Below are 15,487 nucleotides of genomic sequence, written 5' to 3' on the forward strand. Positions count from 1 at the left end.
AGCATTTGAATATCATTTCTAGATTTTATATGAAAAGCCTTAAAAATGAGATACACATAAAGTTATACGTGAACACGTGGGTTAGCAGATGGCCGGATAAAGATATCCTTGTAATCTTTGCAGACAAAATGGTTTTCCTGCATAATTAAGTTTTTTTTTTGTTAAAATACTTAGGAGATCCCAGTTTTGTGGAACTAATTATTCTAAGTCCAGCCAATATAGTTATTGCAGAAGTAATTACGAGTCTCACGATTAGTCACCGGTCAGACCCTAGTCTTTATGCGCGCAAAAGGATACAATTCACACCTTTTGAGTCTTTTTTGTTAGAACCCCACATTTTGCATTCAGTCATGACATTAAGTCAAGCAACAAATTTCGGGACAAATTAAATTAAACTTTCTTTGTTTGGCGGCGCAAAAGAATTTTGATTCGGGCCGGTCTAGACACATATATTAGGACGGTTACAGTCGGTATATGCTCCTCGGACAACACGCAATACATACCAACCGGACATACGCCCGCATACACTAGGGAATTGTAAGTGAACAAATGATACACATTTGACCCACTTATATTGGCTTAATTATTTGTCAAAAACATAGATTAAATATTATTAGTCTGTACTAGGCTCTGGATCTAGTCCAGGTTCTGTAACAGTGCTCTCAGTTTGGATCAGCATCAGGATGCAGTTCAGGAAGGGTGAAACTCATTCAAACATCCAAATTTGTTTAGATCCTATTTGTATGGTCTTTAAAATCATGTGGTGCAGCTTATTTTGAGGATTTGGTGGCTGCACATTTTCAGACCAAGAGGTTTTCATTTTATTCCTATAAATAGCTACCTTCGGCGTTCTATCAAATTTGAAGATTCAAGGATTAAACTCTACACATTATTCCTCAAATCCTCCCATTTTTTTTTATCAATATATCTGTGTAGTGAAGGTTTCTCAACCGGTTCATGTCATGGTGAAAATAGCCTGCACGTCGAGTCCATTGTGATGATGAAGGATGCGCTGGAGTAGTTGTAGTTTATGTTGTAGTACATGTATAATGTACTCTCCCCTTGTATGCCATGTTGATCATCTAGTGGATTGAGTTGACGTGAGAGACCCTGCAGACGTAGGAGTGAGGTTCCGAACTGCGTGAACATTTCTTGGTGTCTAGTTTCGTTTATAATTCTTGTACTTGTTTTTTATTCTGTCTGGGGTAGATCCTGGAGCTAGTCCAGATTATCAAGCAAATTAAAATTTAGTAGGAACCATTTAGTTTATTACTTGCATTCAAGATCCACGATCTTTTTCAATTGGTATCACAACCCAGGGACTTAAAATATGGTTCACACAATTGTGTAGACCATGGTCTATGCAATAATGATTGGTCAACTATCTGCCTCGTTCGTTTTTTTTACCCGTTTTGTAGCTTCTCCCGTTCTCTTAATCTTTCATGCCGCACCGCACAAATAACTTGGGCCACATGTATTAATCTACCAAGCTCAACCCAATTGTTATGCAGTGCATCCGTATGCACCATGCATGGTGCATACAGATGCAAAAACGACGTCGTTTTATTAAAAACGCGTATCTCACTTAAAAAAAAAAATCAGTTTTGATTCCCCTCAACAGCATTATGTTGTTCATAGATTCTGGAATTTTAGTTCATAGATTCTGGAATTTTAGTTCATAAATTCTGGAATTTTAGTTCATTGATTATGGATATTTAGACGTGAATCGAAACTGATTTTTTTCATTCATGCTGGATATTTAGTTCATTTATTATAGATATTTAGTTCATTCATTATGGATTTTTAGTTCATTCACTCCAGAATTTTAGTTCATAGATTCTGGAATTTTAGTTCATAGGGATTCTGGAATTTTAGTTCATAGGGATTCTGGAATTTTAGTTCAAAGATTCTGGAATTTTAGTTCAAATTATGCAGAATATAATGTTGTTGTTGGGAATCGAAACTGAATTTTTTTTTTTTTAAGTGAGACACGTGTTTTAAATAAAACGACGTCGTTTTTGCATCCGTATGCACCATGCATGGTGCATACGGATGCACAACATAATTTGCCATGCAAGTGTTCCATTTCATGTAGCCCATGTGTTAGTACAGGCGACTGTTTCTATGTCTGTCCTTGGTTCTTGAGACTCTGTTCTTCCGAGATGTATCTCGGGGTTATTATGATTTGGTTTTAATGGAGTTTTCGATTGGTTTCAAAAAAAAGGGAAAAATTAATTAGCTAATAACTAAACATGAACTTAACACATGGGATGTGTAATCAAATCAATTGAGCTATAATCTTATCTTACCTTATATAGTAATAGTAACAGTAATAGTAACAGTAACAGTAATAGTAACAGTAATAGTAACAGTAAAGCTGGAACCCAAAGAAGGAGGGTCTGGAGGGCGGTTCTTACTGGGTGGACTCATCCTACCAAAGCTGGAGCCACTCCAGAAGATCCTCCAGTCCTCAAGCCAGAGATTGAATGGGCTGTCCCTAAGATGACAACGACTGGTTTTAATAATAAGGCATTAGATACTATTTTTTCTTTAATGCATGAAAACCAATTTACCCTGAGCCAAACAAGTACTTATTGCACCTTAAGTTTCAACACGCACCTTAAGCACACAAATCACGCATCTTAAGAAGGAAAAACACGCACCTAAAGCTTTAGTTGACGCACCTTAAGCACACAAACTACGCATCTTAAGAAGAAAAACCACACACCTATGCAACCGCACAATCACACCTGATAAGGCCAACTGCACGGGAATGGTTTCCCGTGCGGTTGTGCGATTGGACGCACCTTAAATACACAAATCACCACACACCTTAAGCACACGAAGAAAGCACCTTAAGACCACAAATCACTCACCTTAAGTACATAAACCACGCACCTTAAGCACAGAACAAAGCACATTAAGCACAAAACCCACGCACCTAAGATTTTAAAATGGTTCACATTAAGCACAAACTCACGCACATTAAGCAAAAACTCACGCACTTTAAGCAAATATCTCACGCACCTAAAACACAAAATCCACGCACTTTAAATTTTACCAACTACTCACATTAAACACAAAACCCACGCACTTTAAGCAGGCAAATTGCAAAAACGACGTCGTTTTGACTAAAAACGCGCGTCCCACATTTAAAAAAAAAAAATCAGTTTCAATTCACAGCAACAGCATTATGTTGTTCATTCATTCTAGATTTTTAGTTCATTCATTCTGGATTTTTTAGTTATGAAATTATGGATGTGTAGTTATGCAATTCTGGATTTATAGTTATGAAGTTATGGATATGTAATTATGCATGGTGTAGTTATGCAATTCTGGATTTATAGTTATGATGTTATGGATGTATAGTTATGCAATTCTGGATGTATAGTTATGCAATTCTGGATGTATAGTTATGAAGTTATGGATGTGTAGTTATGAAGTTATGGATGTGTAGTTATGCAATTTGATTTATAGTTATAAAGTTATGGATGTGTAGTTATGTAATTCTGGATGTATAGTTATGAAGTTATAGATGTGTAGTTATGCATGCAATTCTGGATGTATAGTTATGGAGTTATGGATCTATAGTTATGAAGTTATGATTTATTTATTTTTTTAGTCGACGTCAAAACGACGTCGTTTTTGCATCTGTGTGCACCATGCATGGTGCACACGGATGCACAGCATAACGCTCCCTTTAAGCACAAACTCACGCACATTAAGCACAAATCTCACGCACCTTAAGTTTTAACAACTACTCACATTAAGCACAAAACTCACACACCTTAAGCACAAACTCACGCATATTAAGCACAATACACATACACCTTAAGCACAAATCTCACGCACCTTAAGCACAAAAGTCACGCACATTAAATTTGACTTAGATGCAAAAAAATTACCAAATTACCTCCGCATTTTTTTTTTTAATTTTGGTAATCCTGGACTTTGATTTAAGCAAGATCAATATCTCAGATTTAACCCCACAACCGCACCTGGGACTGCCAACCACACCAGCACTTAATTTTATATATATATATATATATATATATATATATATATATATATATATATATATATATATATATATATATATATATATATATATATATACACATACATACATACACACACAAACAATTATCCTATTCTCAGTCACATTAAATTAAAAAAAAAAAATCCACAATGACTAATGTTGTGATGTCAATGTCAATTGTTAATGACAAAAGATCATATAATTAAGTATATCTTTCGAGTCCATTATCAATTTATTTGTTTTTTATACTAATAAAAAATAAATAAGCAGTGTACCCAAAGATTATATGCCACTTGTAAAATTAGACAAAATATGTTTGATTAGCTCAGCTAACCCACTATATTTGGAGCACTTTTAGATGGCCTAACTAATAACACTCTATATAACGGTTGATTAATTTTTCTGCAACACTTTCTGTATGAGCCTTAAATCTCACCTAATCGCATTATATTGTCACTTTTTTTAATTAGAAAATCTATTAATAGATAGTGACTATACGTGGCTGCAAATAAGTTTATAGAAAAGTGAGGCAATCCACCTAAGTTAGTCAGACTATTGATTTAGTAACTATAAGGTTTATAGTTCAATTTCCAATTGGAGCAGCTTATTGACTTATTTGGTTTGAGTCGATCAGCTATGGACAGCGTAGGTTGGTTTACCTCATTATAGTTATTTGCCAACTAAAGTCACAAGGTAAGGTTTACTTAGTGCACGCCTTCAGGTGATTGTTGCGATTTCCCTTTTTACTCAGAAAAAATATATCAGAAAAACAAATAGTGAGCTAAGGATTAATCTATTTGTCCTTATTTTTTTCAATTCTTTTGAAAAGCAACCACAACAACAACAATAATAATAATAGTTTTATCAAAGTGATGATGTCTTACAATTCTTTAAATATTATGTTTGTAATTTATAAAATTTTTAAAAGATATATATTGATTAATATTTATGTCTTATATTCAAATACGATTATATATAAGGGAGATAAATCATTCATTATAATTATTAAAATTTGTTAGGTTTTGAACATTTTTTGTACAAATCATTCATAATCATAGACCATCTACAGTATTCTCCTTGGCAACTTTCAGTTAACAGACCTCCCACATATGCTTATAAGCGACATTATGGGAGCGGAATCCATCCAGATAGTTTTTTTTTTTTTTTTTTTTTTTTTTTTTTTTTTTTTAACTATATTCTGACTTTTATAAATTGAGCACAAAGCATACATTATTTAAGCACTAATTCAACATCTATGAATGTCTCTGTCCTTGGCAAGCATAAATAACTTGTACAAACAAAATTTTTGAATTGGTGTATGTGACTCTAGTTTAGTTGGTGAATTGGTCCAAAACCTAAAAAGAAATAAGGTTTTCACTTGGAACCTTTGTAAATATAATTATAATTACAATAATGTACAATACAATAAATTATAACTCCATAAAATATAATTCAGTCATTTATATAGCATATAATAACTTTATACAACAATATCATTTAGAAGTATAAAGACCTAACTTCAATCAATTTTTAAAAGGATTGTTGCATGTTAGAAATTTATCGTTTTGATTAATTTATTATACATTATTCTGGGTATTTACTGTACTTAAAATATTCACATCAAGGTTGCTACATTGGAGCATTCATATCCAAAATCATGGATGCCAAAATCTTGATGATCCATTAGCCAAGCGAAATTTTCGTCTAATTTTGGGATGGTAAGATTTTCAAAAATCATCTGATGATCATCCGAAAGATTCCACGTCAAATCCACCGGAGGTGCATTATTTTCAAGTAGGGAGCTAAGTAGAGGATCATTGTCACTCATGGTGTCAAGAACCCGCTGGAACTCATCGTTAGTACTAGTAATTGAAGAGTTTTCACTTGTGGAGCATGAAGAGTTGAGGTCTTCTGAAATTAAGTTGGGTACTGTGGGTGGTGTACCCTCTGGTACAACTTGTACCTGCAGCTGACCATTTCCCTTATCACTTGTGGAATCTGTAGTATCCTTGATGAGAGGCTCGTGTGTAACAGGATCAATTCCCATCTTGATGAGTTTTTTCTTAATATGGGTGTTCCAATGATTCTTAATCTCATTATCAGTCCTTCCGGGCAATTTTGAAGCAATTTTGGACCACCTATATATTAAACAAAAAAAAAAACAAAAAAAAAACATAATATGATAATCGTTACATAAATCATAAAATTGCACTTTATAATTATAAAAACAAGAATTGAAAAAAAAAAAAACACAAAATTTCATATATTTTTTTCTTTGTAGTTGGTTTACTTATAATGGGTCAAATACTAATATCTTTACAAAATATGGAGTAATACAAATTATTATGTGGGTCAACACACATGTAACGTAATTGGCATTCATATGATCATGTAATCATTGTAATATAACTTAATTATTATAAAATAATGATAGTCATATTACTCACATATAATTTTTATTTTATGCGAATACAAATCGAGAAGAAATATTTACAAAATAGTAAAAATAGTGCAAAAAAATAAAAGTTCTTGATAACTCTACACGCATGAATCTTATTAACAAATACGGAGTATAATATAAAAAGACAGTCATTACTTGATTTTATATATATATATATATATATATATATATATATATATATATATATATATATATATATATATATAGAGAGAGAGAGAGAGAGAGTTAGGTTCAGGTGCGGCGGTGTCCTTAGTTGTGACGGTGCGGCGTCACCGATAGTTCAACAAATATTCACCATCAACGTTAGGAAAATACACCACAAAAATACACACAAATTAGGTACGCATCACCAAAAACACATCATCAGGCGTGAGTAAAAATACCATACAGTGTTCGGAAATACACCATTGGGGTGTAGCGAGTTATATGGTGTATTTTTTGGGTCTGTTGTGTACTCTGTGATGTTTTTTTTTTTTGCATTTCATTGAGGTGCGTTTAATTTCCCTTACACTATTGGTGCATGTTGATAACACTATTGGTGTATTCTGTAATCCCGTCGCACCGCCGCACGGGTGCCGCACGAAAACTTTTTCATATATATATATATATATATATATATATATATATAGAAGAGCGCTCATATGCGGCGGGGTCTTACGGTGCGACGGTGCGGTCAAATTCCAGAATACACCAACAGTGTTAACAATATGCACCAACAGTGTAATAAAAACACACCCCAATGAAATGTAATAAAACATCACAAAATACACCACAGACTCAAAAAAACACACCATATAACTCACCACCCCCAATGGTGTATTTTCGAACAGTGTATGGTGTTTTTACTCATACCTAATGGTGTGTGTTTGGTGATGCAGGGCTCTGTTTACTCTGTTTTGTGTGGTGTATTTCCTAACGTTGATGGTGCATATTTGGTGAACTATTGGTGTTGCCGCACCGTAAGAAATAAGCGCACCGTAAGACACTGCCGCACCTGAACCCGCCTCTATATATATATGTTTGTGTGCGTAAGAGAGAAGGAGAGATCATATGCATATTATGTTTCTCGTGACTATGTTGTATGTGGACTTATATTTTAAAAATTTCTATTATGCACTTTTAGATTTTATTACTAAAAGTGACAAATAAAAAATTTAAAAATCTAAATACACAATACACACAAGAAAAATTTGTATATATATATATATATATATATATATATATTATAGTGGTAAAACAAGCTAAGAATTGGCATGTAGTATCCACTTTATGTGGAAAAAAAAATTGAAAACATGGAAAAAATTTAGATGCATCAATTTTTTTATTTGTAGGTGATGTGACTGAAAGTTAATCATTACATTTTTTTTAGACCTTCTATAATTGTCACATATTTTTAAAATAAAAGTGGCACAATTTTTAAATTTTATAAATAATGTAAATATTTGAACAATCATCATTTTATCATTTTTAAAACACGATATTATAATATTTTCTTAATTTCTTTATTAATTATAATGCATAAGTAAAGTCATGAATTCAAGTACTCCATCCACTTTTTGTACAAAAAGTCAAGAACCTATAACCAATGTTTGCAACACGGGCAATGATTAGTAATATGTATATTACTCATCATAAATAATTAAATATTAAATAATCAAAATTTAAAGCAAACCAATCAAATTTACACAGAAGAAGAAATGGTTGATAACAAACCATTATAATTAACTTTGAATCTTTTATAAGTGACAAAATCTTTTAGACGAAAATATAATTTATTAGTAATAGATTTCAAATTAAGAATAATTATAGTTACTTGTTGTCAAAACTAGTATAACAAAAATTTTGGGACAAAGATATGTTATAAATTTGAATTCAAAGAGATTAATTATACTTACTCTATACCATTTTATATGTACTATTCATGGGTCAAACCAACTCTTTTTCCTTTGTTTATTTTCTTTAGTACTTTTATTTATTTTTAAATTTGATTTTTTTTTTTTGTGCCAATAACCCTATGGTCTAGTGGCACGAAGTGACTTTCCTAAATGGGAGGTCATGGGTCTAGCCCCAGTGGGAGCGGTACTGATTCTTTGTGTCATAATATTATGAAAAACTGTTGAATTAAAAGTAATTCCAGTCAAGTGTGATTAACTGAACTAGACACACAAAATGAGACGGAGGGAGTTACCGAGAGTTACCTGTTGCCAAGACTAGCATGGAGATCAATAACCAATTGCTCTTCATCTTGGGATAAAAGGCCTCTCTTCAAGTCTGGCCTAAGGTAATTAGTCCACCGGAGGCGACAGCTCTTGCCACAGCGGCGGAGTCCGGCGAGCTTTGGGAGGGCACGCCAACAACATTGGCCATTGCTGAGGATAAAGGTGATGAGCTTCTTGTCTTCCTCAGCTGTCCATGGCCCTTTCTTCACCCCAAGTTTGTCACAACAAGGTTGTCTTCCCATGATATCTTAGCCTCTTCTAAGGTTATTAATATATATAGGTATGAATTGAAGACTTTTGGTTTGTGGTAGTGGAATTGGTTGCTACTCTAAGGTTCTCTAGGCTCTAGCCCTAGTCACCTTTATATACAGCATCTCACCAACTTTGTGTACTTTATTTTGCACCAAATATTATGCTCACATTTAGAGAGACATTTCATTTGTATTTATAAGGTGGGAGAATGTGAGTCTCCGTGGCCCACCATTACGTTTTTAAAAGCTACTCACGACCTACTACAAATACCATTTTGTTCAATTCCCTTAGTTTTTTAATTATTACAATTATAATATTCCTTTCATATTATTGTTCTGTGTTTGCCAAGCACCTTGTGCTTAAATATCCTGTAGTGACTTTTTTCATGTGGGAGAACATGAGATCAAGCCTTAGTGGAGGTGTTGTTCACTCTTTGTGCTTTATTAGGTTAAGAAAGTATGTTTAAACAGATACTACAATGTAATAGAGTCAGTGGCATTCAAAAAAAATTAATTTATAATTTAATTTTTTTTAGTCTTTATTTTAATATTAATATATAAAATTTACGTATTTATAAATTATATTAAAAGTACTATTAAATATTAAAAATAAATAAATAAATTTAAAGATTATACAAATATTAAAAAAAATAAGTAAAGAAAAAAGTTAATTTGACTAGTAAATAGAAAATAAGAATGGTAAAATAAGATAAATAGACTATTATTATTATTGCATTCAAAAAAAAAAAGACTATTATTATTATTATTATTATTATTATTATTATTATTATTATTATTATTATTATTATTATTATTATTATTATTATTATTATATCACAAGACAGTTCAAAAGACAAATCAAAAGTTGATGAATACTTGAATCATTATCAAAATGATGAATATTACAATATGCAATTCAAGAGTCTAATCACTAATCAAAAGTTTAAAAGACTTCCTTCTCACTATTAAGTCAAGACAAGAAGAGATCAGAAGATTGGTTAAAATTTTCTCCTATTCCTCTTTTACCATTCCATTAAGTTAAAAGATAATTGGCTAAAGTTCTTTTAGGATATATTTGAGAGATATATAATAGAAGAGATTCAATTTGAGCTCATCTATTGCTAGGATAGTATAGGCATATTTATGTCCACCACCAATTAATTAAGTTACACCATGAAGCTTTTGCTAAATTATATATATATATATATATATATATATATATATATATATATATATATATATATGGATGCACTGAGGTGCGAATAAGTGCTTAGGAAGGAAATGCGAACGAATCAGCGCGCGACACGTGTCCAGATCTAATAACTTAAAAAAAACGCGGTGACATTTTCGTAAATAATTGAACATCGAAGTGCAAGTAAAATCACTTACAAGTGCACCTACTTTCACCTATAAGTGCATGTAATTTTGCCTTGTTAGCATTCACTTTCCGCAAATATTCATGCACCTGGGTGTGCTTATAACTATATGTGGAACTATTTATAACTATAGGTGCAACTACTTATAACTATAGGTGCACCTACTTTCACCTATAAGTGCATGTAACTTTGCCTTGTTAGCATTCACTTTCCGCAAACATTCATGCATCTGGGTGTGCTTATAACTATATGTGCAACTATTTATAACTATAGGTGCAACTACTTATAACTATAGGTGCACCTACTTTCACCTATAAGTACATGTAATTTTGCCTTGTTAACATTCATTGATCTGAGTTCAGCGGGTAGTAATACCCCTGAAAACCACTCGCAAACATTCATACACCTAAGTGCAACTACTTATAACTATATGTGCAACTACTTAGAACTATAGGTGCAACTACTTAGAACTATAGGTGCAACTAAGGATTGATGCTCAGTGTAAATTTTTACTTGCACCTATAATACATTTTACATGCACTTGTAATACATTTTACTTGCACTTTGATGTTCAATTATTTACGAAAATGCCACCGCCTTTTTTAAAAAAATCAGTGTGTCTCATCCATTAGATCTTGACACGTGGACGAACAGAATTCATTCCTATTTCGCGTCTGGGCGAAGCATTCGCACCTGAGTGCGATTCTATATATATATATATATATATATATATATATATATATATATATATATATATATATATATATATATATATATATATATATATATATATATATTCAAGATCATATAAGAACATTTCCATTATCGATGAGAACATTCGAACAAGCATGAGTTCACACAATATACTTTATGAGTGTACAAAATCTACTCTCATGCATGCTTGGATGACGGTGGAAACCCTAGAGTAGATTGTGTGAACTTTACTTGTTCGCACGTTCTCACCTAAAGAAGTGTTCTCATCATTTGAACACAAGTATATATATATATATATATATATATATATATATATATATATATATATATATATATATATATATATATATATATATATATATATATATATATATATATATTATTATTTTTTTTTTTTTTGGTTCTTGTGAGGTCAGGTCTTCCGTGCGGTCAGTGCGACATACACCATTAGGTATGCATAAATGCACCATACACTGTTTGAAAATACACCATAATGAAATGTCAAAAAATACAACACACGCAAAAAAAATACACCACACATAATGGTGTATTTACGAACACTGTGTGGTGCATTTATGCATATCTAATAGTGTATGCGACACTGACCGCCCGGGAAGACCTGACCTCACAGGAACCTAACCCTATATATATATATATATATATATATATATATATATATATATATATATATATATATATATATATATGGGGATTCAAATGAGAACAGTGTTCTTCGTTAAAAACTAAAAAGTAATGACTGATCATAGCGGCCTATAGGATTCATCAATGGCAGAATGTTTTAGTAAAACAAAAAAATATGGGATCAATTTATAATTATTGCAATATTTATAAAACTATTCCTTGTCATTTTCTCCCTAATTTTCAGCAACCCTCAATAGTTGATCTATCAAATGGATAGATCATATTAGTCCTCACTTTTTATCTTATAGTATATTTTCACATGACTCAATGGTAACATGAGCCTCCTGTTAAAAATGAGGACAAGTTAAGCGGCCAATCAAGGTTCATCGATTGAGAGTTTTGATAAAAATTAACAGGTCAATTTTATAAAAGAATTGTACCTTTTTTCCCATATTTTTTAGTAACTTTTAATCGTTAATCTACCAAGATTGAAGGATTCTTTGTGCGTGAGAGTCTATTCTCACTTCAACCCTATATATGAAATTTTTTATCATACTTATAAGGTATCATATATTATTTTTAGTGAAATTGTATTCGTATCTCTTATTATATCCTTTGGACAAATTAAAATGAAAAATAAAAAATATAAGTTGAAGGCATGATATAAAAGTTCACACACAATAACCAACTAATAATGAGGTTTTATTTTGATTAAATGGATCAATCTTTGATTAAAATAGAGAATTGTACGTTAGTAACGACCAAAACAAGTATAGTTTTACTTTTGGTGACACATTTTTCTCTCAACTTCAAAAAATTATATAGAGCAATTTATCCCCATTCAAATTAAAAGAATATTTATTACTCCTTTTATTGTTTATTTTATGAGCAACCTAGGTTGATTTATCTCCGTGTAATCCTTTGTCAGTTAAGGACGCAAGAGAGAATTTACCAAATACACACCATCATCACAAATTAAAATATATGCATTATATTAAAATATTATTAATAAATACAATAAATCAAATGTAAAAAATATTTTTTTACGTACTCGCAATTATATAGCTCTAGTCGTTTTAATCATTGTCTTTCAATTGTTGCTAAATACACCCCTGATTTTTCTAAAAAAAGTTATGATTTTCATCCCACAAGTAACAATAAATCTTCGTTATGATTTAGCTCATATTAACAAATAACAAGTGGTTTTAGTAAAAATCACATTTGAATAGATTTTTTTTTTTTTTTTTGGTAATAGAGACTCATTGTTTTGTTATTCAAGAGTTGAAAATTAAATCTCAACTATTTTATAAAATTAAGAGTGTATTTTGCAATCGTTAAAATACATTAAAAAAAAAAATGACAACGTTAAAATACATAAATTAAAACAATTATACATTAACAAATTAAACATGCATTTACCTATTCAAAAATTTGGTTTGCCAAATCATTTGGAATTTGGTGTGCCCAATCATAAAATCACACCTCCAACTCCACCATGACTGTGTTTTAAGATCAATGATGGGTGACAACAAGACAAATGTACTAATAAGTAGCTTTAAGGCCATAAATAAATATAAAATTTCCCCATTTTTTCACCATTTTCCTACACTACTGTCCACTCATCACAGTGCTTGCAGCGTTACGCTACCACGCCATCACCAATTCGTCATCACAACATTTTTGTGTTGGAATTAAGGGACGACATTTTCATGTTCCCATTTCCACATATGTGAGAGTCGTTCTTGATAATACAAAATTGATATATTAACTTTCAAGACGGAAAACACAAATCACACGTTATAAAATTTTATTTATAAAAGAAAAAAAAAATTAATAAAAGAACGATGACTTATTCTCTTTTATGAATGAACCGGAGTTTGCTAGGTAAGAAATTAAAAGAGAGAAAAAGAAAAAAAGTACATGTAGTATTATTTTTGATAACATCTCAAGAATTATTTGATTATCTAGAATCATATTTCATTCGACTCAATTTTAAAAGTAGTTAGTAAAGATTGATAAAAAAAAATGTTAGATGGAATACATAAGTGAAGTTACAATTTTGAGGATTAAAAAAGTAACAACTAGACATTATTAGGGATTATATTCAAGGACGGAGCCAAAGGGGGGCGGGGGAGGGGGCAGCTGCTCGGTCTCACCCCCACCCCCACCCCCACCTCATATATAACATTTGCATGTATATATGTATATATAGTACAAGTTTTAATATTAGTATAAAAAATAGATGAATGTTAACAAAATGTAAGTTAGAATAGTTGGCAAAGCATGTATTTGGTTATAAATAATGATAATGAATGTGATGGGTTCTGACAGGATAATAGGGCTGGCACCTGACCCGGATCACAAATGAGCATCTGACTCAGCATCACATGGGAACCCAACGGGCAGAACTCCAACGGTTAGAATCCAACAGGTGTCACATTTATTGTCATTGAAGCCACCTTTGATGCCACCATTGATGAGAGAGAGTTAAAGCCTCAACGCCTCATTCATGACTCTTCATATTCTTGCCGTTAGCTCAGCTCCCCAAAGATGTCTCTTCATGTTGTTACCGTTAGGACCTAGCATAAATAGAACTTCCCTCAGCTGAGCAGAGGACACTGTACTTTCTATACTGAGATAAAGGCAATACAACTATTGTCACTTTCTTATTCGGGTCACTTTACAATATATTTCCGGTAACATTATTACCGTCATTGGTGCTTTCATTGAGAGCCTGAGTCCAATACTCAAGCAGGCTACGACACACACAACTCATTCCTCTTTCAACAGCAAGCTTGAAAGAATGGTGTCCCGCAGCTCCCATGGTTCCCGCAACTTGAACAATGGCAATGCCTCAGGAGACCTCCGGGACCAACTCACCAACAATCGCGGAGGGGACCTTCGAGACCAACTCAACAATGGAGGGGTGAACCAAGCCGTGAACCTCCATGCGACTGCCGATGTTATTCAGCAAGCAGTGACGGCGGCGCTAAATCAGGTGGCGGTGGGACTGCAAGGCCAAGTGCCCCCGCCGCGGCCCCAGGAAATAAGGGTGGAGACCCAAAGAAGTGGACCGGCCAGACGACAACCAGGCCCTTCCCAATCTGCACCAGAACGATTGGGACAAAGGGCGCCCGTGCGGCATAGATTAGGACCACGGGCCGAGGGATCCTCTACCAGAGGTCCTCGCCAACACGAAAACAGAGAAGCCGAGAGATCACCCACAGAGGAGGTGGGCGAGTCTCGGGAGCCGACCCCAAGCCAACACGTTGATGAGTCGGCCTTACGTCGACACTTGGAGGAGCGGCAGCCGGCCCCGCGCCGGCACCCTGATGAGTCGGCCCTGGTCGAGAGGCTGCAGAGAAGAATCGAGGAGTTAGCAAGAAAGGTGGAGGCACGGGAGCAGTCGCCGGAACCCGAGGTACGAATGGCAGCACCATTCTCCCCAAGCATCATGGACGTACCGTTACCGAGGGACTTTAGGTTGCCCGCCATCAAGGAGTACACGGGGGTCACTGACCCACGCGTCCACATGACGAGGTACAAGGCCGCTATGGTAATGATCGGGGCAGGGGACGCCATCATGTGCCGAGCGTTCTTGTCCACCCTGGATGGAGCGGCCCAAGACTGGTTCAACACCATCCCTGATGGGTCGATCCAAAACTTTGGGGAGTTGTCCAAAAGCTTCCTGACATACTTCTCCGGTAGCATACAACGTAAGAAACCCTTCTCTCACCTCTGTGTAGTGAAGCAAGATAGAGGCGAGAGCCTCAAAGACTTCCTGA

General features: G+C 33.6%; 1 protein-coding gene across 1 annotated transcript; it reads right to left on the minus strand.

Moving 5' to 3' along the window:
• Nucleotides 1-5,398: 5,398 nt before the first annotated feature.
• On the minus strand, nucleotides 5,399-9,142 carry LOC109157076 (protein ODORANT1-like). The gene is made up of 2 exons (XM_019304955.1): nucleotides 8,699-9,142; nucleotides 5,399-6,177 (listed from the first exon to the last, which is right to left on the minus strand). Exons 1-2 carry the CDS (start codon nucleotides 8,959-8,961, stop codon nucleotides 5,655-5,657), a joined length of 786 nt encoding a protein of 261 aa, XP_019160500.1. The 5' UTR covers nucleotides 8,962-9,142; the 3' UTR covers nucleotides 5,399-5,654.
• Nucleotides 9,143-15,487: the final 6,345 nt, after the last annotated feature.

This window comes from Ipomoea nil, unplaced genomic scaffold (genome assembly GCF_001879475.1).
Source record: "Ipomoea nil cultivar Tokyo-kokei standard unplaced genomic scaffold, Asagao_1.1 scaffold2761, whole genome shotgun sequence".
Taxonomy (NCBI): domain Eukaryota; kingdom Viridiplantae; phylum Streptophyta; class Magnoliopsida; order Solanales; family Convolvulaceae; genus Ipomoea; species Ipomoea nil.